Genomic DNA, 25840 nt, shown 5'->3' with positions numbered 1-25840 from the left:
ACCTACAGAGAGGTGTAGCACCACGCTGAGATATTGCTCCCCAAACCATTATTTTAGTGGGAAATTTGGAAATTTGAACGGTAAAATTTTCTCTTGATAGGACTTTTAAATGATTTGCACCAAGCTGGAACCAACTTTCATCAGATATAAAAACATTAATAAAATTATCCTCTCGAAAACGTTGACAAAAATCTATTCTTCGTTGCCTTTGCAGAGGTGTCATTGTAGGGATTTTTTTGGATTCCTTGATATGTAGCCTTGCTTTTTCAATGACATGCGCACAGTTTGTGAGCACACTTTTATTCTTCGTTGATTTCCAAATCTGTTCGCTAATTTTCGAAACCCTAGGCGCGGATTTTGTCATCTTAAAGCCACTAAAGCATTTAAATTGTTTCCGCGAATTTTACGCGGTCTACCCGAAACTGGTTTATGTCTCATATCTATGCCATCAGATTATTACTGGTCTATTCGAACACCTTTGTGACATCTTCTGTGTTCTATTACCTTTTGTTAAACTTAAACCTAAAACTTAACCTAGGGCAACTGTATTTTAACACAGCTTCATTAATTTTTTAGCTTTGTTCAGTCTCTGAAGGGTCTGATGATGGCGTACAAATTGTAAACACCGAAACCGGTGGTCCACAAACTGTTGTAAATAAAACCTTCAATAAGATTACGAGCATTAGACTCTTTATATCCTAACATTTACACAATGTGCTCATACCAGCAACTAGTTCATCACTATTTTTATTTTATTTTAATAATGAACTTTGTATCTGGGTCCTGTCTTCTTTTCTCTAAGAGATGTTCTTTTCTCTACAGCAGCCTCTTAAAAGTGGATTTTTTATTATTTTTACCAAATCCGCTTTTTCTCAATCGCGCCTAAAATAGTAGGTATTATTTCAATAATCATTTTCCTGATTTATCCGTTTTATTCACTTTAAAAGATTTTTTTACCGGCACTGTAATATAATACAGGTTATACACCGCATCCCTTGGTAGACCGCAATCTATAGCAGAAACGCGACGGTAGATCGGATACTATAGTAGTACCAACTTTTGAGTAATCTGTATAATAAAATATTAATGAAAATTTTGCAAAGTTATCTCATCCTTCTGCATTTTGATAGTATAATAATATCGTACGGCTTTTTTAACCGGGGAGGTCCTTTCGGATTGTTCCAGCACCAATTGCATCTTTAACATTCTTCCAGGTATAGTTTTGATGTACACTCCTCATGGAGACCAACGGCTTTACGTGCCCTCCGAATCACGGTGGCGGTTCATATCATTTGTAGAAATGAAAATGTCGTTGTTTATTGCGCCGGGAATGGAACTCGTGTGCTCTGGCTTAGAAAGCCAGTATGTTAGCCGTGGAGATACGGCCGGCATATTTCGATGGCATTTTAAAGGTATATAAAGTTTTATACAAATCTTTCTGTAAAGAAAAATGTAAGTTTTCATAAGCTGTTAGAAAATTAATAATATTTATTTAACAGACTACTATGCCTACACAGGCCTTGTAGGCATAGGGCCTACAAATTAAGGGGCTATTATTAATAATATTTATGGCACATAATTTTGTAATCGTTGTCGTGAAAACGCATCAACTACTACCTATACCTTGTTTTTAAACTAGGAGGAGTAATTCAAATTTACCGTGCCGTAATGCTTGTTTGTAATTGGTCTAACCGCAGGCAAGTTTACTCCACTAAATGACGAAATTTTGACACTATTGACTTTTAAAATTCATAGGTTAATTAAGCAACCGTATAAGAGCTGTGAGACATTTTTGAGTAGGTATTTTAGGCAACCTGAAAATTTTTCAGGTGACTTTTCTATGATAGCCTAATACAAAAATGCCGGTCTGGCTGGAGGGTAGCGGTTATTTTCCCCAAAAATCCCCCCAAAGTTAAAAAAAGGGCAAAAATTGATATTACAAAAAATACCATTGACGTGACTTTAAAGTAAATTTAAATATTCAAATATAAAGAAAATAAACAGACCAGGCGATTTGAGGGCGATTTTAACTCTGCAAGATACTTGCATGGGCGTCCCAGGATTATTTTCAGGGGATGCATCTGAACTTCACAAGATTTCATCTGAATCTGTACATACTATTAACGAGTATAAAATATACAACTATACATGCATAGCTATGTACACTCCTTCCGGGCAGGGAGGTGCAATTGTTATTTTGACAGGGTATTTTTTAATATTAAAAATAAATATTCTAAAAAAGACAGGTTTTTTTTGGTGAAATTTTCCAACTGCCATGTGATCAAACAAATTACGGGTGCATATAAATGAAAAGCGCTATAGGTAAGCACCAGTGTGAGAAAGAGCGTATACCGATAGCTGTTTGCGTCCTCTGTTCTAACTGAGCGAGTCCGTTCGCTCGAGAAAAATCACGTGACCTAGCGATAACCATGTTGTTGTAACTTTTTCTTAATTAAAGGAAAATAATACGTACTATACAATACAGTGATGAGCAAGCTAATAACCGGCAAAATAGCTCAAAAGGTTGAAAACATAACACATTGCGAAACAAAAAGAGTTTCATCTCTTTTTGTTTCGAGATGTATTATGTTTTCAACCTTTTGAGCTGTTTTGCCGGTTATTAGCGCGCTCATCACTATAGATTTTGCAAATATGATAGAAAAAAAAACAAATGTATTATTATAAATATATAGGTAGAAAAGTATTAAACTATAGACTAAATTAATTCTGTGTCTTGTACTTCTTCTTCAAACTCCTCATCTGAGCTTAAATATTCATTCTCTTTTTCTTTGTTAGACTCCCCTCAAGACTCAGATTCGTCTTCTACCTAATCTGTAAATAGTTATAATATGTATTTAGAGTTAATTAAAAGATTATTAGTGATTAATTAATTGAGTTGCTACGTATTCTTTCTTTTAAAACCAATACTTAATACTTTTCCTTATATAACCAATCACATCAGGTTTTTTATTTCTTAGTATATGACCAAAGTAGCTCATTTTTTTCCTTCATAGTGTTGAGTATTTCTTGTCTAATTTTCATCTTTCTTAATGTTTCCGCGTTTGTTACGTGTTGTGTACATTATTTTTTTACATTATTCGATAACACCACATCTCAACAATGGCAAGTCTTTCTTCAGATGCGCCCGTGGTTGTGCAGGCTTCGACTCCGTACAAAATGACAGAGAATACGTAGCAAATCAATTAATTAATCAGTAATTAATTTTTAATAAATTCTAAATGCATATTACAACTATCTACAGTTCATGTAGAAGAAGAATCTGAGTCTCGAGGGGAGTCTGACGAAGAAGAAAAGAATGAATATTTAAGCTCAGATGAGGAGTTTGAAGAAGAAGTACAAGATTCGGACACAGAATTTATTTAGTTTATAGTTTTATAATTTTCTACCTATATATTTATAATAATAAATTTGTCATTTCCTATCATATTTGCAAAATCTATTGTATAGTACGTATTATTTTCCTTTAATTAAGGAAAAGTTACTTAAAAAACTATAATATATAACAATTACTCTAACGTTTCGAGGCACAACAACATGGGTATCACCAGGTCACGTGATTTTTCTCGAGCGAACGGACTCACTTCGCTAGAACAGAGGACGCAAACAGCTATCGGTATACGCTCTTTCTCACACTGCTGCTTACCTATAGCGCTTTTCATTTATATGAACCCGTAATTTGTTTGATCACATGGCAGTTGGAAAATTTCACCAAAAAGCTGCCTTTTTTAGAATATTTATTTTTAATATTAAAAAATACCCTGTCAAAATAACAATTGTACCTCCCTGTCCAGAAGGAATATACATAGCTATGCATGTATAGTTGTATATTTTATACTTGTTAATAGTATGTACAGATTCAGATAAAATCTTCTGAAGTTAATATGCATCCCCTGAAAATAATCCTGGGACGCCCATGCAAGTATCTTGCAGAGCTAAAATCTCCCTCAAATCGCCTGGCTTGTTTATTTTCTTAATATTTGAATATTTAAATTTACTTTAAAGTCACGTCAATGATATTTTTTGTAATAACAATTTTTACCCTTTTTTTAACTTTGGGGGGGATTTTTGGGGAAAATAACCGCTACCCTCCAGCCAGACCGGCATTTTTGTATTAGGCTATTATGGAAGAGTCACCTGAAAAATTTTCAGCTTGCCTAAAATACCTACTCAAAAATGTCTCACAGCTCTTGGACTGATGAGAATAAATCTCGTTCACTTCAGTGGAATGACAAAAATTGTAGATAACAGTTTTATCACTTTATTTAACTGACTACAGTACGAATTGATAATGCTTGACAAAGAGCCTATTTACTCTTCGCAGACTCGAGGCAAAGTAAGTAGTTAATTAAGCAGGATTGGCAAAAACCAGGGTTTTTTCGAAAAAACCAAAAAAACCAGGTTTTTTGGTTTAAACCAGGTTTTTTTGATACAAAGTATTATAAGTCTAAAAACTTTAAAAATGAATAAATTATTTAATAAAAACTAATAAACAATGAAAAAATGAATAAGACAACTTTTACTTTTATTTACACACAGAAAAAATTAATATAACAAAAAAACATCATCAAACGTTATAATATTCAAAATAACTAAGTTCGAAAGTAAAAAAATAGAAATTATTTATCTTAATTTTCTTCATTTGCGGCAGCTGTAGTAAAAACTTCAAGTAAAAACACCAGTTTGGAGGCTCAGAAAAAAAAATAAAAATAAAAAACCAGATTTAAACCAACTGGTTTTTTTAAAGAAAAAAACCAGTTGGTTTAAACCTTGGTTTAAACCAGGGTTTTAAGCATGTCGGTTTAAACCTGCCAACCCTGTAATTAAGTTATATCAGTGATTTTTTGTGTTTTCTGAGTTATTCCTTTAATTTTTAAATTTTTAATCTGCATATATCTAATATAAAAAAACAGTTGGTTTTACAACTTTTTAGCGACGTATTAATAATTAATATAATATAATATTTATGGATTACCGTCGAAGGCCGACATGCCGACATGATCAACCAAAAAAGAAGATGAATTTGGTGATTTTTCTAGTGACATTATTAGGTATGAATCTGTCTTTTGAGTTTACTCCTAGTTTAAAAACATGGTATAGTAAATATTTCCAGAACAAGTCTTATACATATGAGTATTTATATAGGTACTTTGAGTTGATTACAATCTGGTATTGGCATATTGTCTACTCTTATCAATGTTTACAAACCTAGAGTCTAGAGTGTTCACAGATACGTTCACACCATATTTTAACAGGAACAAACTCAATTAAATAAGTCATTTTTTTAAGAATCAATATTGGTCATGTGTTTTTCCAGTATTTCTAACAATAATATATTTAACGTCCAACATACTGTCGCTACATAATTTTTCTGAAATCACTCCCTACATATTTTATCCCATGATGTAGATGTCTTAATTTATAATTATTGTTACTTGGATCAGTGATAAACGGAACTCAATCCATAAATATGACCAAGATTAGATAAATAAATGAACTAAATTCTTCTTAAGGTGCCGTGCATTTCTGCGTAGGCTTCCACCGTACATTGTCTTGTCAGATGAGATATTAGATAGTCAGGATTAAATAATTATGTTTTTAGCAGCATTGCGAAGTATTTCATAGTTGTGGATTCTTGCCTATTGGCGAATATTACGCAGCCATGACATCTTTTTACGTCTCAGACCACTCTTACCCGCTACCTTTCCTTCGAGTATCAGTTTCTGAAAAGTGTATCGTTCTCCTCTTAATATGTGCCTCAAGTGGTCTTCTTACTTTTTACTTAATTAAAAACTTCCCTATCCTGGAAGCTCGACGAAAATTATACATAATTTTAAAATTTCACCTTGTATTATTCATAGTAGACCCTACATAATATTATATATGCATACTTTTTTAAGGTGAGGTTGTTTAGCAGCATCTAAAAGCATAAAAATATACAGGGTGTTTCATTCAAATTAAAGATCATGGACTACGCTAGACTTGCGTGCATCACCCTTTATATTTAAATTTATGTCTTGTACACATGTTGGTGCAAATTTGAATCTAAAAGTTGCCATGTCCTAGCGTTTTTTATAATTTTCTAAAATAAGGATACAAACAATTTTATTCCATGTGGTTTCCATACATTATAATTTCAAACTTTCATCCTGTATTATTCATAATACACTATACATGATATAGTTCGCTGAAATTAGGTTGTTGGGCAGCTTTTAAAAATATAACAATATACAATAGGGTGTTTCAATTAAAAATAAAGCTTATGGACTATGCCTGGCTTGCGTGACTTGGAATAAATTCATTTTTATTTTTAAATTATAATTTTTTGGCATATATATCATACTAGTGACGTCATCCGTCTGGGCGTTATGACGTAATCGATGATTTTTTTAAATGAGAATGGGGCTCATGTGATAGCTCATTCGAAAGATTATTCAGTGCTCTATTAACTAATATAAACATTAACCTAATTATTTATACAGGGTGCCCAAAAAATTTTTTTTATTAAATTAATTGAGACAAAAGGAAGAATGTATATAATGTATTTAATTAGAAATACATTTTACTGTTGTCCGAAAACAGGAAAAAATGTTTATTTGATAAATAAATATTGTTTTTCGCTTAAATTCAAAATTAAAGCTGCCACCCACTTGCTTCTTAGCAGTTGAACATTTAATTTAAGCGAAAAGCAATGTTTATTTTTGAAATTAACATTTTTTTCTGTGTTCTGAGAGCAATAAAATGTATTTTGCATTAAATAAATTACATACATTCTTCTTTTTGTCTGAATTAATTTAATTCAAAAAATTTTTTTTGGCACCCTGCATAAATAGTTATGTTAATGTTTATATTAGTGAATCGAGAATTGAATAACCTTTCGAATGAGCTATCACACGGTAACTATTTTCATTTAAAAAATCATTGATTACGTCATCACGCCCAGATGGATGACGTCACTAGTATGATATATATGTCAAAAAATTAAATTTAAAAATAAAAATCGACCTGTTTCGGGATTTATCTCCAGAGTCTCCCATTCTCGACAAAATTAATGTATTCTAACTCAAACATCCGCACTGTATATAAAAATCGACGGGTCTTAGCGTGTTTTATGATTTTTTAAAACAAGGACAGAAATGATTTTATTATAAGTGCCTTTCATTCTATATAATTTTGTGAAGTGGATATCAAAGAATGAATATAAACGTAAAGAAAAAGAGACCGGTAATAGGATTTTTAAAGTAAATGGGCTTATGATGAGTATTCCTAACTAACAATACTATATTTACTGTATTTAGTAATTAAATTTGGTAAAAATTATCTCACTGTAAAAAACTACTCACTCTGATTCCGAACTAAAAATAGAAATATTGTCTATTTCATAACTACCAATGCTGCTCTCGCTTTTCCTCTTTGACTTTCTTCGCACATATTTACGAAAAAGAAACGTAGCATGGTTTGCAAAATTAAGTGTATCCATCTTAAGAGAATCACAAACTGTTAACAATAAATCAAACTTTTACAACGATTAAGGTTTTGACACTTCCGATTCGTAATAACCTACGCGAATGAAGTAATACAATGTCTCGATTTATCTTATCTTTGTCAATTTATTCTAATAAATTAATATTAAAATCAAGGTTCAATTCATAATCGATCACCTGTTGTTTTTGTAGATGTTTCTTGAAATTTATTCTTCATTTGCCAAAAAATTTTATTCTTCATTTTGCCTTCATTGCCAAAAACTATAAAACAATAAGAAGAAGAAAATGGAGACGGATGTGTGCAGTGGACTGGAGCCGGCAAAAGTGCTCTGAAGCAACCAAGAGTCGCTCAATGGGTCAAAAAAGATATGGTCACTGTATTTTGGTATTGCAAAGGTATAATTTCAATCGGCTATCTTGAAAAATCCACATGGAAGAATTTTCTGTTGCTGGTTGTATACCATTAATTACAAGTAAATTTAATGAAAAATGTTTCTTAGTAAAAGGTATATTTATTTAAAAAAAAACCCTTAAGGCTATGGGTACATAATTCACAAATATTTTACGGCTATCCCTACTTTTTCTGTCTTTACACGGCAAATTACGTGTAGTAAATTTCTCACTGGTATGGAAACTGCAGATGTAAACATTAGGTTGACAGTGACATTGTCATTAGAAAGGTAGAGATGGCTATTTCGGTTTCGTTCAGTTTTTGAATGTTCTTGGATAACCTTTACTTGTATAAATGATAGGATTATTTTTTCACTAATATTCAGTGGTTACCATTATTTATATACTATACAAATAGTCGAAAAAGAAAAAAAGTTTATTAGCGGAAACAGAAGACCAACTTAAGATATGGATGAACATATTATCAGAAGAAAGTCACAGGCTGCTAAAGTCATTATTCAGAGTTCCCAAAGCTTCATATATCTGGGCAGAGAGCTAAATACTCAACTAGACCGCTGAAAAGAAATCATAAGACGCCTTGAAATAGCAAGGTCTGGTTTCATGAACATGCGTAAAATGCTCTGTAACCCCAAGCTATCAGTCACAATAAGATTGAGAACACTAAAGTGTTATGTGTGAATGTGTGGCCTCTATTACTATATGGTTGCGAGACCTGAACATTAAAACAGTATGACGTTAACAAATTGAATTTATTCGAAATGTGGATGAACCGCCGAATGTTAAGAATAAGCTGGGCCAGCAGAAAAACGAATGAAAAATTACTGAAAATAATAAACACACGTCCTCATCTGGTCAATACTATCAAAATTAGATAGACGTCATATGTAGGACACATAATGCGCCATAGGGAATTTGAGCAGCTCCAGGTAATATTAAATGGCAAGATCGAAGGTAAAAGGGGTTAAAGAAGAAAGAAAAAATCTTGGCTCCGAAACATCAGAGATTGGACCCACACAACAGGAAATGACTTAATTCATCAAGCCCAGAATAGAGAGAAATTTGCCATATTGACCGCCAACCTCAATAGAGAAGTCACTTAAGAAAAGGAGCTGAAAATATCATTTTATTATTTTTCTTCGAGAAAAAAAAGCGTTAAAACTCTCCGTATAAAGCGAAGCCTTTAATTATAAAATCTTAAAATCATTTTTATTAAAATAGGAAGCCAACATTTAATAATTCACTCAAGAAAATGGGCGGAATGCATAAAACGTAGTAGATGCTATTGCTTCAGCAAATATAGTCACTACTTTGTAGCATTTTCTTTTACATAAAAGTAGGTGCGTTTGTTGAGAAGAACTTACTACACAACAGAAGTACCTATTACTGACCAGAAGTATCTACTAAAAAGCGTAGCGCCAGCCGTGTCTGCATTACACCAATCGTGATGGAATTAGTTTTCCATGTGCTTGTGATTTGTGAATTCACATTTTTACGTACCAAATTATTAGAATTGTACATGAGTAAAAATGAGTGACTCAGATCCGAAGCGACGAAAGAGTTACGCGAGGATAAAAATAAACAATTGTTATTTGTTAATCTTCTTCACAATTATTAAATTCTATTTGATAAAAGAATGACCCAAAAATTAAGAATCTTCTTCTTAGTTTGTAAATTTTTCTATGACACACATTCATAAATGCTGTCATATTGTAACAAAACAATACCTACGCCGAAGACGTCCACCCACCAACTTCACTTAAACTGAAGCAAAATACTACTAAACAAGCACACACTTCAAAAGCGTAGTACATTATTCTATGTAGGCTGGTAAATAGTAGCAAATACTACGGAGAAAAGCAAATGCTTTTTAAGTGTGGTGAAATCTTCAAAAATGTAGTACGTACTTGAAGCATTAGCATTTACTACATTTTATGACACCATGGGCACTTTACTTTATAGCTAAACTCGTACCTATTTACGGTTATCGGAACAAACTCTTATAAAATAATACTCTTATTTGAAACAATAAATAACTTTGTTATACAGGGTGTCCCGAAAAGATTGGTCATAAATTATACCACATATTCTGGGGTCAAAAAGAGTTCGATTGAACCTAACTTACCTTAGTACAAATGTGCTCATAAAAAAAGTTAGAGCCTTTTGAAGTTACAAAATGAAAATCGATTTTTTTTAATATATCGAAAACTATTAGAGATTTTTTATTGAAAATGGACATGTATCATTCTTATTGCAGGAACATCTTAAAACAAAATTATAGTGAAGTTTGTCTACCCTATAAAAATTTTATGGGGGTTTTGTTCCCTTAAACCCCCCAAACTTCTGTGTACGTTCTAATTAATTCAGTATTGTGGTACCATTCGTTAAACACAACGTTTTTAAAACTTTTCTACCTCTTAGTATTTTTTCGATAAACCAGTTTTTATCGAGATGCGGCTTCTTTTTTAATATATTTACATAAAAATTTTATGGGGGTTTTGTTCCTTTAAACCCCCCAAATATCTGTGTACGTTCCAATTAAACTATTATTGTGGTACCATTAGTTTAACATAATATTTTTAAAACTTTTTTGTCTCTTAGTTTTTTTTTGACAAGTCACCTTTTATCGAGATGTGGCTTCTTTTTCAAAATATACCTAAAAATGTAAATTATAAATAAATTTTCAGATTATTAACAGGTCTCTATAATCGTACTTAACCATATACAAATATGTGGTGGAATTGATAAATATTCAAAATATCTCGATAAACACTGGCTTATCGAAAAAGTACTAAGAGGTAAAAAAGTTTTAAAAACGTTGTGTTTAACTAATGGTATCACAATAATGAATTAATTAGAACGTACACAAAAGTTTATGGGGTTTAAGGGAACAAAACCCCCATAAAATTTTTATGGGGTAGACAAACTTCACTATAATTTTGTTTTAAGATGTTCCTGCCATAAGAATGATACATGTCTATTTTCAATAAAAAATCTCTAAGAGTTTTCGATATATGAAAAAAAATCGATTTTCATTTTGTAACTTCAAAGGGTTGTAACTTTTTGTGTGTGCACTATTGTATATAGGTAAATGAGGTTCAATCAACCTATTTTTAACACTAGAATCTGTGGTATAATTTATGACCAATCTTTTCGGGACACCCTGTATAATAACTATGTTTATTAATTGTACGCCTTAAATCAATTATTATTTTTCAAATACACTATTAATACTATTTAATAAACAACTCTTTGATTGATTTTATTATCATCGTAAAAGCGTTAAAAAGCAGTAGCAGAATGAACTGCTATATCAAAATAGCGGGTCGGACACATCTCTACTTGTCACTGTCTTGAGTCTTGTCATAACATTATATTCAAATGAGTGCGGTGTATGACAAAGATAGCGAATGTTCGATTTCCACGGACATGGTGTCCATTTTTTTCGAATCCTGAAAAAACTAATAAATATTTTAAAAAAATTTAAACACAAAATGAAAGACTAAATTATTATCGAGGGCCGAAAGTCCCTTAGAATATATAAGAAGTTTCTTTCGAATGAGATATTTGAAATTAAAAATCACACTACATTTCCTCTTAGTTTTTCACCCCTGTAACTTATTAAAATAAACATTATAGAAGTTCTCAGGGACTTTCGGCCCTCGCTAATAACGTAATCTTTCATTCTGCGTTTAAATTTTTGAAAAATACTTATTAGTTTTCTCAGGATTCGAAAAAAATGAATCCCCATTTGAATAGCATTGCAGCCGAAAATACGTACCGATCCTCTTAAAAGGGCCACAAATATCACAACAGAACGTTTTCGCTCTCTAAAAAGAGCATCATCATTGTTACTTAAAATAAGTATAACCGTATTAGTGAAGACAAAAGTTAAAATGTTGACTAAGTAAAAGACTAAGAAAAAGTAAAAAAAGTTTGGTTATACAGTCGAACTCGCTTATTAGAGTACCGATTAAAGGAATATCCCGGTTTATGGAATATAAATTCGAGGTCCCGAAACTTTTCCATTTACCCCTTAATAAATTTATCCGTTTATTGGAATACGCATTAATAAAGCAATACCGCTTATTAGAATATTTTTCAGGTCAACGAATAAATTTTTACCTACAATTTCGAATTTCCTAATAATTTAAATTATGTCTTGTACTATGGTTTCTCGCCAAGGGCTTCGAAGGCCTGTAGTGCTGTTTTATTTATATCATTTGGGTTTGTCAGATAGGCAATAAATGTTTTATTGAGTTGTTATGTGTACCAATTCAATCGTTTACCGACAAATTCAGTCGTAAAATAATTTCCTTTGTCTACAAACTATACATATTGCCACCCAGTTGCCTGTTATACAGAGAGAGTCTGTAAAGTGGAATAAATTCAATATCTCAAATACTAATTGTTTTTTTGGAAAATGCTCAGACCCGTCGATTAGTATTTCAAATTGTCCTTTTTGACATTCAATAAAAATGTATACAGGGTGTCCCAATTTAGAGATATGACGTCATCGTTGATTTTCTTAAATGGCAACACTATCATTTTGATAGCTATTTTGATAGCGTGTGTAAAGTTATACACATCTGAAAAATTTCAAAATTTTATTCCCTACCATTTACAAGATAATAAAAAATAACAAAGTTATGAAGAACAAGAAGTAATCAAATAATAATTGAATTTATTTATTTCAATTAAGCAAATGCTCATAACGTTGCCCATTGACAATTTGACAATAATTGAGGGCAACATTATGAGTTTTTGCTTAATTTATTGAAATAATTAACTCTTTTTGTGATTACTTCTTTTTCATAACTTTGTTATTTTTTATTATCATCTAAATGGTAGAGAATACAAATTTGAAATTTTGCAGTTGTGTATAACTTTACACACCCTATCAAAATAGCTATCAAAATGACAGTGTTGCCATTTAAGAAAATCAACGATGACGTCATATCTCTAAATTGAGACACCCTGTATACATTATTATTATATGTCAAAAAGGACAATTTGATATACTAATCGACGGGTCTGAGCATTTTTCAAAAAAACAGTTAGTATTTTAATTATTGAATATATTCCAAATTACAGATATAACTTTGTTATTTTCTATTATCTTGTAAATGGTAGAGAATAAAAATTTGATATTTTGCAGTTATGTATAACTTTACAAACCCTATCAAATTAGCTATCAAAATGACAGTGTTGCCATTTAAGAAAATCGACGATGACGTCATGTCTCTAAATTGGGACACCCTGTATACATTATTATTGAATGTCAAAAAGGCCAATTTGAAATACTAATCGACGGGTCTGAGCATTTTCCAAAAAAACAATTAGTATTTGAGATATTGAATTTATTCCACTTTACAGACTATACAGACTCTCTCTGTATAATTTTTAAGAAACAGTTCGCAGTTCGCTCATCCTAATCGCTTGTAAAGTTATAAAACGTTTTCGGGATGGCCAAACCATTTGGAAAAAGCATTTGACCGCGCGCCACTTAACAAGATCTGGGAAATATTACACCGTAGAAATGTGAAACGAAGTTAATCCAAGCAATAAAGAGTATATACAGTATGTCCCTGTTGTATCCATATGGAAAACTTTTTTATTATTAGTTTTACGAAAAAAGTTATTCTTCATAAAAAGCTCTGCATGGTCCAAAACCTAAGTTTCAACCAACAGATATCAAATTTTATGAATATTATACGATGTATGTCAAAAAGTTTAAATTTCACTCAAGAGTAAAGTAGCTTTATTTTTCACAATATTGAAAATTGCTATTATAAAAAGTTGTTTGGAATTAAAAACCATATTCTAATATGCAATTACATAGTTCTAATTGAAAATTTTTTTTTTGAAAAATTATAGATAACTAACGTTATTATCAGTTCTGATAACTCTTTTATTATTAAATTTACGAAAAAAAGTGATTCTTAATAAAAAGTTCTGCGTGGTCTAAAACCTAAAATGCAACCATCTTATATCAAATGTTATCAATTTTATACGAGGTATGGCAAAAAAATAAATTTAGATCAAAAGTAAAGTACCTTTATAATTCAGAATAATTCAATTAGAAGGATGTAATTATATACTGAAACATAGTTTTTAATTCTAAATAACTTTTCATTTTAACAATTTTCGATATTGTCAAAAATAAAGGTATTTTACTCTTGGGCGAAATTCATATTTTTGACATACCTCGTATAAAATGGATAAAATTTGACATAAGATGGTTGTATTTTGGATTTTAAACCATGCAGAACTTTTTATTAAGAATCACTTTTTTTAGTAAAATTCATAATAAAAGAGTTACATATCAGACTTGACATAACTGAGTTGTCCATAATTTTTCAAAAAAATTTTTCTTCAATTAGAAAAATGTAATTACATATTAAAATATAGTTTTTATTTCCAAACAACTTTTCATTATAGCAATTTTCAATATTGTGAAAAATAAAGCTACTTTACTCTTGAGTGAAATTCAAACTTTTTGACATACCTCGTATAATATTCATAAAATTTGATATCTGATGGTTGAATCTTAGGTTTTAGACCATGCAGAGCTTTTTATGAAGAATAACTTTTTTTCGTAAAACTAATAATAAAAAAGTTTTCCATATGGATACAACTTACAGGGACATACTGACGTAATAATGTAAGAACGAACAATCGCTCATCTCTAGAATTCTACACAAGGACAGGTGTAAGACAAGGCGGTGTTCTAAGTCCTTTGTTATTCATCACTCTAATGGACGAAATTGCAAAAGAATGCAGAGGTAAGGTAAAAAGAACTAGGGTTGGGATATATAAACTTCAACAAGTTTACGTGTCAGAGTTGATATATGCCGATGACCTGGTAATTGTGGCAAAATCAGAAAAATACTTGCAAGTGAATGTGAATGTTTGGAATGAAGCCTTTAAGACATTTGGGACGAAAATAAATATTGAAACAACAGAAGCTTTAGTAACATCGAGAACTCAAGAAAATATAACAGTAAAGCAGAATAATGAGACCATTACCCAAGTAGAGGACTTCAAGTATCTAGGATCAAAAATGAATGGGCAATAAAATATAGAACCAGAATTAAACAGCAGGGTAATAAGCGCAACAACATTATACTACGCTCTAAATATATTAGGAAGAAAGTTAGCCTGAAAACAAAAATTAAAGTATTTCAAACTGTATACGAGCCGGTGCTACTCTACGGTAGTGAAACGTGGACAGTGAACGACAACATCCGTAGTAAAATTAAAGCATGCGAAATGCGATATTTACGTGCGGTATCCGGGGTGACCAGACGTGCTCGTATAAGAAATGAAGACATACGTGAAAGGTGCGGTGTTGGAAGGACTTTAGACAGACTTGAAACGAAACAGTTATCGTGGTTCGGACATATGGCGAGAATGAGTGAAGGTAGAACTGTAAAGAGGGTATGGGTAGCGGTATCTGACAACAAACGACGAAGAAGCCGGCCAGCAAGAACGTGGAACGCAAATATTGGAAAGGCTTGCGTAAAAAGAAATATTGGGTGGAGAGAAGCAGAAAGACTAGCTACTGACCGAAAGGCATGAAGACGTCTGATTTCTCCACTTACCTCGACACCGTAAGGTACAAGAGGACGGCTTAAGTAATTAAGTACATATATATATTTTCAAAAAACCTTTTTACCACATAGTGGTGTAAGGCAAGTAAATAAGTAAGTTTTTCAATTACAACTAAAAACTACATACATGGACTATTCCCGAAAAGGGCCTATTTTTTGAAGATATTCTTTATAGCGGCGATTCGATTGAGGGTAAAATTGTACATAAATCCGTGCCTACGCACACAGACACAGCATGCAGTTCATTGCTAATCTTTCAAGATAGGTATGTATGTATCTATAACCGTGCAAATAAGTCATTAAAAGAATATATTAGTGTTTTTAGTAAATGCATTATTTATTATAATTCTTGTGTTTTTGGATTTGTGTTTCTCTGTAGTAAAATAATTATTTTACCCTACATAACATTTTTACACTACTTGTCGCCGTGTTGTGTAATTATATCCGAAACTTACATGTCAATTAGAAGGACCTCGCTGGTGTAGTTGGTAGGGCGTTAGCTCCGTGATTGGAATGACGCGGGTTCAAATCCTGGGCGATTCATATTTTTTTTTTATTTTTGGTTGTTTTAATAAATTTTTTTTGAAAGTGGTAGATAAGAAAGTTAGTTTAATTTTTAAATAAAATACAAATAACCTGTTAAGTATATTTACTTCGTTGAAATTACCTATACAATACAATAATATCTTCTTACGTGCGTACAAAATACACACACATTCTTTTTTATTATTTCCCTGGAGTATTTAGTTAAAATCAATTCGAGGGTTGAGAACAATAGGGTTCCAAGCGACATTATGTACAAAATCGTTTTTTTTACAGAATTCTATTTAATAAAGAATTCTGCATCGAATGATAGTTGAAAAACGTTGAATTGTTTCTAGATGGCAGTGTAATCAATGATGAAATAAGGTTTCAAGTATGTGAAATACCTTCAGGTTCGGGCAATAAGGTTCCAAGCGACAAGTACTTTAGAAAAATTAAGAGTGTGTGTACTTTGTACCCTTGTAAGAAGTTACACTTCTATTATATGATTTCAAGGAAACAAATATACTTTCAGTGGCGTACCCTGGGGGTTTCCCCCTCATCGCTTATAAAAAAATATTTAAAGAGTAGTAGGAAAGTGTAACTTGTCTTTCACAAACAATACAAAAAAAAATTACAAAGTCCATTTGTTTCTGTTAATATTAATATCAAAACAGCTAAACGCAGCAAAATATTACCAGTTGAAAGTAATTTGGATAAAGTTATCATAGCTCCAACCGACAAAATGAAAAAGAAAACAGTTACTGAAAAAAAAAATCAACAAATTGAATTTGTCTATAAGTGGATGCCAAACCAGGATTAGGAATATATGAGGGCATTAATTTCCAAATATAAAAAAAGATAAATTTAATTAGGTTTTTAAATAATGTAGAAGTTTTTTTTATTTTCATTTTAAGTTCTGTTGTTTAAGCTAAATTTGGGAAAAAGATGTTTTGTGTTATGATTTTCTATTTAAAAATATATATTCATTTTATTTTGAAATTTATACCTTAATTTCACCAATGGCGCTAACAATTTTTGGAAAATTTAAAAATCTTTGTCAAATGTTTATCTTATAATTCCATAAGGTTCCAAGTACACTGCAGACGTCAGTAAATATGTTACAAAACTGCCCATTAGAATCTTACTTATGACATTATCTAACGTGAGGCGTTATCACAATTTACCACATTGTAATAAATAATAATTTTAAGATTTACAGTCCTTCAAATAACGAAGTTATGATAGTTTAAAATTAGACATTTGTCTCCTGAAAAATTTATGAAATGGCGCTAGGAACCTTATTGTTCTCACTAGTTCTCAGCCCTCGATTTGCTGCTGCAATATACATAACTTGTATCAAGCCCGACTTACTCCGATCCACTGCTTTCAACTGACGCAGTTTCTATCTCGTAACAACTATTCACACTGTTTATCGAATATTTTCGCTTCAGCTTCTGCTTAAACTTCACCATCGTCCCGCGAAAGCTCACAAACTGGTACCGTGTTACATTTGCGGTCTCCATCGACACAATAAAACAAAAATCCTAAAACGGAACTACTTATCGCAGATAAAGATCCAAAAATAAAATGAACTATCCTTTACTAAGACGGGAAGCTTGCAAGATTAATAATTTTTAGTCCAGGAACCGAAGGTTTTCACCTCGCAATTTTTACAGAATGGATCGTTTGGCTTTAAAATTTGAGAATAAGTAGTATTCCAGGGTAATAAGCTAGAAAGAGACCATGTTCGGCACACTCAAAGATCCAGGTAGCTGACTACTTTTTTAGTTATTGTAAACCTATAGGAAGAAAACCTACCTGTTTCCTGCCTAGAGTGCGCATCCTTTTTTTAATTATTAACAATTTAGTGTAAAAATCGCGATTTTTTCTATTTATTGCACCCCATTCAAAAGCTAAATAGTTGACACAAAACTACAAAATTTAATTTTTTAGAACATTAAAAAACCTTCAAAATGACGATTTTTTAAAGTTAAAAAGTTGGGTACTGGGGTACTTAACAAACCCTCAAAATTTGAGATCGATCCATTAATTCTTTTAATCTAATTGTTTATCCCAGAGACCCTTATTTTGCAATAACATAAGACAGAAAATAATGAAGATATAGCATTCTGCGTATGCCAAATGAAAGTAGAAGACTGATGCTATCAGAATGTACTAAAAAAGATAAAAAAATTATCTAATATAGTCAAAAAGCCCAATGCCAAATTTGTGAAATTTTGTAGTTTATAAACATTTAGAATAACTTTAAAAATATTGTCCGTAGAAAAAATCATTTTACATATTATAAAAGCTGGTATTTTACACGAATTTTTTAAAAATGTAGTTCAATTGGTGACTAGTCGTGGTAAAGGAAGGGGGAGCTGGGAGCCGACAAATGCACGAGTTCAAAAACTAAAAAAGGCAACTTAAAACTACTATCATTTTCTATATCTCGGGATCTACTGAATATATTTTGATCGTTCTTTTTTTAATTTGTCTAGACATGTATTAATTAATAAACAGTTTAATTTGTTTAAACAATTTTTGAAAAAATAATTTTTTCCCAAAAATCCATGATTTTAATCGTACTATCGTTATTATTCATAGAAAAAGTTAAGGTACACTTATAAATTATCTTCAGTAAATAATTATCTAATAAAAATCATTTATTTATTAAAGTGTACTTTAACTTTTTCTATGATCATTAATGATACTATAGTTAAAAAATAGATTTTTGTAAAAAAAATATATTTTCAAGAATTGTTTAAACAAATTAGACTGTTTATTAATTAATAAATTTATAAACAAATTGCATATTTCTAATGTACGTAGAAATTATATACAAATTAAAAAAAGAAAGATCAAAATCCATTAAGTTGATCCGGAGATACAGAAAATTATATTCGTTTGAAATTGGTTTTTCGGTATTTTAACTCGGTGGATAATAATAACAAAAAAATAATAAATAAAAAAAAGAAAAAAAAAATAGAAACACAAATAAAAAAAGAATAAAAAAAAGAAGTAAAAAAAGTGTTTCGCACAAATTAAAATATATATTAAAAAAACAGTAAAATAATTAAAAAAAAAACAAAATAAAAAAAAAGCTACACAATGTACCAATGTATCTATAAAAATAATATTGTAGAATGTACTTATGTTTATAAGAAATTTATGACTATAAATCTGCAATCAATCACAAACAAGTCTGGCTAATTGGCTCTGCCAAAGCCATTTTTCAAAAAAAAACTCGGTGGATTTGTAGTAATCGTTTGAAGTACATTTTTGAAAAATCGTAGATGGTGATGTGAAGATACAATGTTTGTGCAAATTTTTTAAGAAAAAATACAAATCCCATTCTTTAAAATAGCATTAATGAGATTCCTTAATTATTATAAGCAAATTAGTTGTGAATTAAAAAAAACATATTTGTCCCAAATGAACACATAATTTTTTTTATTTGAAAATTCGTGTTAAAATACTATTTTTTCGAATATAGAAAAAGATTGTTTCTACGGACAACATTTTTTAAGTTATTCTAAATGTTTATAACTACAAAATTTCAAAAATTTGGCATTAGAATTTTTGACTACCTATATTAATAATTTTTTATCTTTTCTTAATACATTTTAATACCATCACTCTTCTACTTTCATTTGGCATACTCAGAATTGCCCTATCTTCAATATTTTCTGTCTTATCTTATTGCAAAATAAAGGTCTCTGGGATAAACAAATAGAATAACTCCTAACCTAATTAATGGATCGGTCTGAAATTTTCAAGGTTTGTTAAGTACGCCAAAATACCCAACTTTGGGTGAAACACTAAAGTTATAAGGTAGTTTTAGTAAAAGTTATTAACAAATAACGATTTTCACTTATTTTGCAGTTTGCTTAGCAACAAATTAACTTTTTAATTTTGAAGGTTCTTCAATGTTCTCAAAAACTGAATTGTGTAATTTTATGTCAACTATTTAGCTTTTGAATGGAGTGCAAAAAATCGAAAAAATAGCGATTTTTGCATTAAATTGTTAATAATTAAAAAACAGACACGAACTCTAGGCAGGGAACAGGTAAGTTTTCTTCCTATAGGTCTACAATAACTACAAAAGTAGTCAGCTACCTGGATCTTTAAGTGTCCCGAGAAAATCCTTATTACTCTGGACTAGGATCAAAATCTATGTGAGGCCAAAGGCGCTTTTTCCATTGAGGTGTTTGCCTCCCAGAGCTGGACAATCCGGGTACAAGTACCCGAATTTTGTACTCGTAAGTACTTTTTGGGTACTCAGTACCCAGTACACAAGTACATCTTCAATAAAGTACTCGGTACTCGTATCCGTAACATATGGGCTAAAATACCCGGTACCCGCGTTTATTATACGAGTACATTTTCCGAGTACTTTTTGCAAGTCTAAACTTGTCGCTGCATGTGGGAGAGCAAATTAATAGCATTACGCAAAAACTAGTGAAGGGGAAATGATTCATTTGAATGTTTCAAATCATTTGAATCAAGTCACTATAATGTTTCGAAATAATGATTCGAAACATTCAAACAATTGACTCATGTCATTCTACCCGATTCTGTAAAACTTCATAACTATCTAGACGGCAAAAAAAGTTGTTTAAGTTCGTTAAATGAGTTTCCTATAATTGAAAAAGTTTTCCTAAGATACAATACATGCTTGCCTTCTTCTGCGCCTGTGGAACGCCTATTCTCGTATGCTACAATAATTAATATTCTTCGAAGAAATGCACTAACTGATGAAAACTTTAAAAAATTAGTATCTTAAAAGCCAATAAAATTAATCAGTGAGTGTTAGTGGTGGTATACTGATTATTAATCGATGATTAATTTTCAAAATTCTTATTTTTTTATTTTAGTTGGAACTGCATGTTATTTTATGTTTTCATGACTCATAAATATGTTTAGAGATGCAGTGTAGATGCAGAGATGCAGAGATGAATGTACTCAAAATAAGTACCGAAGAAATTCGACTAATTGTACTTTGAGTATTGTACTCTGAGTACTTACTTTTCTTGAGCAAGGTATTCAGTACTCTGTAGATACTCGTTCCTCAAATATGAAAAGTACCCGGTACTCTGTACCCAGCCCAGCTCTGTTGCCACCCCATATAGGTGGTGGAAATTTTTTATTATATTTTGACCACAAAAATTGGCAAAATGAATAATTCTAAGCACAAAATGTTCTATACACTTTTTTGATAAATTTAATAGTTTACGATTCATTCGCTATATAAGATGTTAGTTTTATATCGAAAAAAGCAATGTTTTTAATCAGTTTTCTGCTAATAACTCAACAATTATTCGTTTTATCAAAACAACTCTAATTAACAAAAATGTACCTTTTGAAAAAATAAACGAAACGGTTTTTTTTCTTTGAGACTAATAGTAGCCGAGCTATAGGTACTTTATTATATGTAGGTTAGCTCTTCTTCGTCAAATGCTAAATTTTGTAGTTTCCAAGTCAAAAGACGGGCAAACTATGCATTTTTAGAGGATAACTTGTAGAAACTATTTTCAAGTATTTAAAAAGATATATCTTTCAAAATAAACAAAAAGTCTTTATCTCAAAAATTTAGTCACTTATGATGAAAAGAAAGTCAGTCCCTATTTTTTTCAGCGAGAAAGTGAGCGAAAACAACCCCATAATTACCACCCTAATGAAAATCACTCATTGGTCTTATGCAGTCTTCTTTATTTAGTTACGTATTTTTTATGGGAAATAAGCCACAATTTTACTAAAAAATGAATTTATTAACGTTTCGAAGCCCAAATCGGGTTTCGTTGTCAAAATACAAAATACTATTAAAATAAAACAAACATGTTGTTGCTAAGTAAAAAAATTCTTCAAATAATTTATTTAATCTGACTCATTTATATTGGCAATTCAGACGTATATTATACATTTTAAAGTAGAAGACTTTAAAATGATATCGCCAATATTTATGAGTTGCGTTCCTGGGACGACTTTACTAAAAGATAGTTCATTCGATTACATGAAATCAATCTTAACTCAAGAATATCCGTCGCAAAAAAATCATAGCATGTGATCTGTCTTTAAAAAGACAACCAAATGCAACGATGACAGTAAAATTCTCGCGTTAGAGATTCCATAGTAAATGAGTTAAGATTGATTTCATGTAATCGAATGAACTATCTTTTAGTAAAGTCGTCCCAGGAACGCAACTCATAAATATTGGCGATATCATTTTAAAGTCTTCTACTTTAAAATGTATAATATACGTCTGAATTGCCAATATAAATGAGTCAGATTAAATAAATTATTTGAAGAATTTTTTTACTTAGCAACAACATGTTTGTTTTATTTTAATAGTATTTTGTATTTTGACAATGAAACCCGATTTGGGCTTCGAAACGTTAATAAATTCATTTTTTAGTAAAATTGTGGCTTATTTCCCATAAAAAATACGTAATTATAAAAATGCCACAAGGAAATAGCTTCAGAACAACATTCTTTATTTAGGTATTATTAATATATTGTAGAAGTTCGATCGGCTTATACTGATTAGTTTAAAAAAAATGGACTTAGAAGCGAATAACGAATTTTTGTGGTTTGGTAAAAATGCCTTTTTCTTCAGAATAGAAAGATAAGCATCAGATATACGAAAAAAATGTTTATATATTAAATTATAGCTTTCTTAGTTTCCAAGAGGTTGGTTTGCGAAAATTTTTTTGTAAAGCAAAAACTTGGTAAGATATTGACATAAAGCTTGTACTAACATGCAAAACTACATTTACCAACTCTTTTAAAGTCATCCCATTTTGAGACTAAGGGCTGGTACTTTCTGTCCCGATTAAACCCCGGTTAGCTAACCGACAGAAACCGGCCAGAAACCTGACAGAAAGTACCGGCCCTAAGAATAACATACTTAATAAGTGCAATTATAATTATTATTACCTATAATTACAATTATAATTACATTTATTAAGTCTGTTATTCTGTTAGCTAACCGGGATTTAATCGGGACAGAAAGTACCGGCACTTAGGGTTTTAAAAGCATTTAATATTAATAGCCTTATAGATCTTGTACAAACCTACAAAATGATTTTTTACCAAACTTTCTGAGGTAAAAAATTAAAAAGTTATGGTTAAAAAAAGAGTTTTTTGGAAAAAAAAATTTGAGAAATCCAACCGAAAGCATAATAATGTAAGTTAACGGTGTTTTTTTTATATTTTGTGGATTAGAAATTTAAATACACGCATACATTGATTCATACCCGACTCATGGAACCATAGAACACGTACGAATATGTATATATTATACAAAATTGTGTATGCCCGTATCCGTATTTAGGCGGGACGAATCTACGCTCGCAGTGCCAGGTAAAAGTTGAAACATCTTTGATGTGTTTATTTGTGTAAGTGAGTATCTTTTTCATCTTGGAGGTGCTCGCCAGTATTTTTCAAATATCTTTGCATATAATTTTTTTTACAAATTATTAAATATAAGTATGTACCTACTTATACATATTTAATGTATTTAAGGTATTTAGGGTATCAAACTAAACTAATGATTGAAAGATGTGTGTAGATTGGACATCTATACCTACTTGTTGAAGGACTTTGAAATAAAACAAAAAGTTACTATAAGAATTTATGCCATGCCAGTCAATTACCATTGAGCCATAATTATTGTAGGTGTAATGAAAATTACATTTCTTAATTAACTATTATTTGACTTTTCGATTTCCATTCTGGACATCATCCTCAGTCCTCAGAAATTAAAAAGAAAATTTAGGTTTGAAAATACTAGGAAATTTCATAACCTGTTGAGATTTTCCCAGTTCGGAATGAGGGGTAGTTTTCAACCTTAAAAAATAATTTTTAAGGGGTGCAATATTCAGAAATTATATTAGAAATATCAAACCGTTATTACCTAAATCATTCGATCGAAATTTTATCACTCCTTAAGCTTTTTTGAGTAATTTTGAGCAATTAGGGGTAGTTTTCACCATTTTTTCACCCTTAAAAATGAAATTTGAAAGGGTTGAAATAGTCAATAATTATAGTTAGAGTACTAGAAAACCATTATTTAATGCATCTGAACAAATTTCACTCTTTTTAAGCTTTTTTATAGATTTTGGCAATAAGGGGTAGTTTTCACCCTTAAAAAATAAAAAGAGCCTGTCGGCACAATATAGAATTGGAAGTAGAGGAGGGTAAGGGGAGCTTAATTCCAAATTTTCATGCAAATCGGTTCATTCTGTAAAAATTGCGAAGTTTTGTACTATATTAAGTTTCATTTCCTGGGCTATTATTTGTTGTGTGGTATAAATATATATTATCAATAAGTGAAACAGACCTTTGCTTTATCACTTGTTTACTGATATTATTGTGTTTTGGTAATAAATGCGTTTACCTGACAATCTTTGCATATGCTTTAATATCTGCTTGATAAAGTATATCTAGTATGTTCAATCAACCCAGATTTAGAAAATTCTTATAACACAATTGCTAACCTAGCAAAGAGGCGAAGAAACTTTTGTATTTATAGAGTCCTGGCTTTTGTTTTTATATGATATATTTGGCGTTGATGATGATGACATTAACTTATAAAATACGTAAGTAAAACATTAAACAAACTTACTTTTTACTAAATTTTAATCCTCAACAAAAACGATATAACCTTGTAAAACCAACATTAATCTCACTAAACACATCACGAATCTACAAAAAAAAAACTAGAAAATCATTCGCGTGCCACTGATGCTCGCCTCCTAACTGCAATCAGCTGGTAGGATTTTCTCATTTTTATTCCGGATGTGTTATTTTTAAAAAAGTATTCCCGGAAATGCGCACTCAGAGGATAACTCGCAAAGTGTTATGACAGTCCCATTTAAAATAAAACGGAAAATCCGAGGAAAATGTCGAATACGAACAAATTGGCGATGGCTAAAATTATTCCAAAGTCCTTCATTCACGCACATTTCATACAGCACAAGAGGTAGAGACCGATTTTATCGAGTAGTGTTTCGTTTATGGCCATGAGAGTAGGTGACACTGTTGTAGCTATTCATTTGAGGTGAGAAGTTTGAAGACACATTCGTTGAACGGTCTGATTATAAATTCGTAACTACCCGGATTTTTGACGAGGTAGGATATACCGAAACATGTACTATTGATACTGATTTATAATATACAGAGGGATTAACGAATTGTGTTCTTACGCCATTCATTTGGATTGTTTATGTTTTGACAGCGAAAATGGAAGTGTTTTAGATATAAAGCGAGTAATTGTTAATTTGCACGGTATTTTACTGCTGAAAGAGCCAATGAAGGTCCTTTGTGATCAATTTAGTACGTACATAAACGTGTGTGTGATGTATTTTATATTAGTGAGACAAAACTCAATCAGTTTTGAAAAATAGAAAAAATGTAAATAGTAGATGTCGCACAATAAAAAGCTAGACTACATCCTAACACTAAATATCTTCCTGAGAGTTATAAGTTGAAGTAATACGTGAATGTAAAGAACATTTTTCTGTAGAGACGGTGTTAACATACTAAAAAATAGAAATACATTCGAAATTTCCAGGGTACATCTCGTTTGACAAAATGTGTTAACACTGCTCCCCCTTACTATTGCGAATCCAATTCCCATTGAACACATTTGGAGAATATGCAAAATTTACTACGATAAATAAATTGGAAGTAACTTTTATAGTGCCGCAGTCGTTTTGAAATCATGACAAGAATATTTAATACCGCTACACCTGCAATTTGGGAAAAAAGTGAGTAAAAATGTGAAAAGTT

General features: G+C 31.0%; 1 protein-coding gene across 9 annotated transcripts in view; it reads right to left on the bottom strand.

Annotated features, from left to right (window-relative positions):
- Positions 1-25840, bottom strand: part of LOC114341504 (GRAM domain-containing protein 2A) — a 390019-nt gene that overhangs the window by 167796 nt on the left and 196383 nt on the right. Inside the window, exon 1 of one of the 9 annotated variants that reach the window (XM_050657724.1) lies at positions 17420-17572. The exons of 7 other annotated variants lie outside the window; for them this stretch is intronic. In XM_050657724.1, the coding sequence (XP_050513681.1) occupies positions 17420-17571 (152 nt within the window). In that variant the 5' untranslated portion in view covers position 17572. Of the gene's footprint in view, positions 1-7361; positions 7580-17419; positions 17573-25840 lie in introns of those variants that run through there. One more of the 9 variants, XM_050657725.1, reaches the window with a different exon arrangement.

Source organism: Diabrotica virgifera, chromosome 8, assembly GCF_917563875.1.
Source record: "Diabrotica virgifera virgifera chromosome 8, PGI_DIABVI_V3a".
Classification (NCBI taxonomy): Eukaryota; Metazoa; Arthropoda; class Insecta; order Coleoptera; family Chrysomelidae; genus Diabrotica; species Diabrotica virgifera.
The sequence above is the reverse complement of the archived record's forward strand: the minus strand, read 5'-3'. Positions and strand labels throughout refer to the sequence as shown.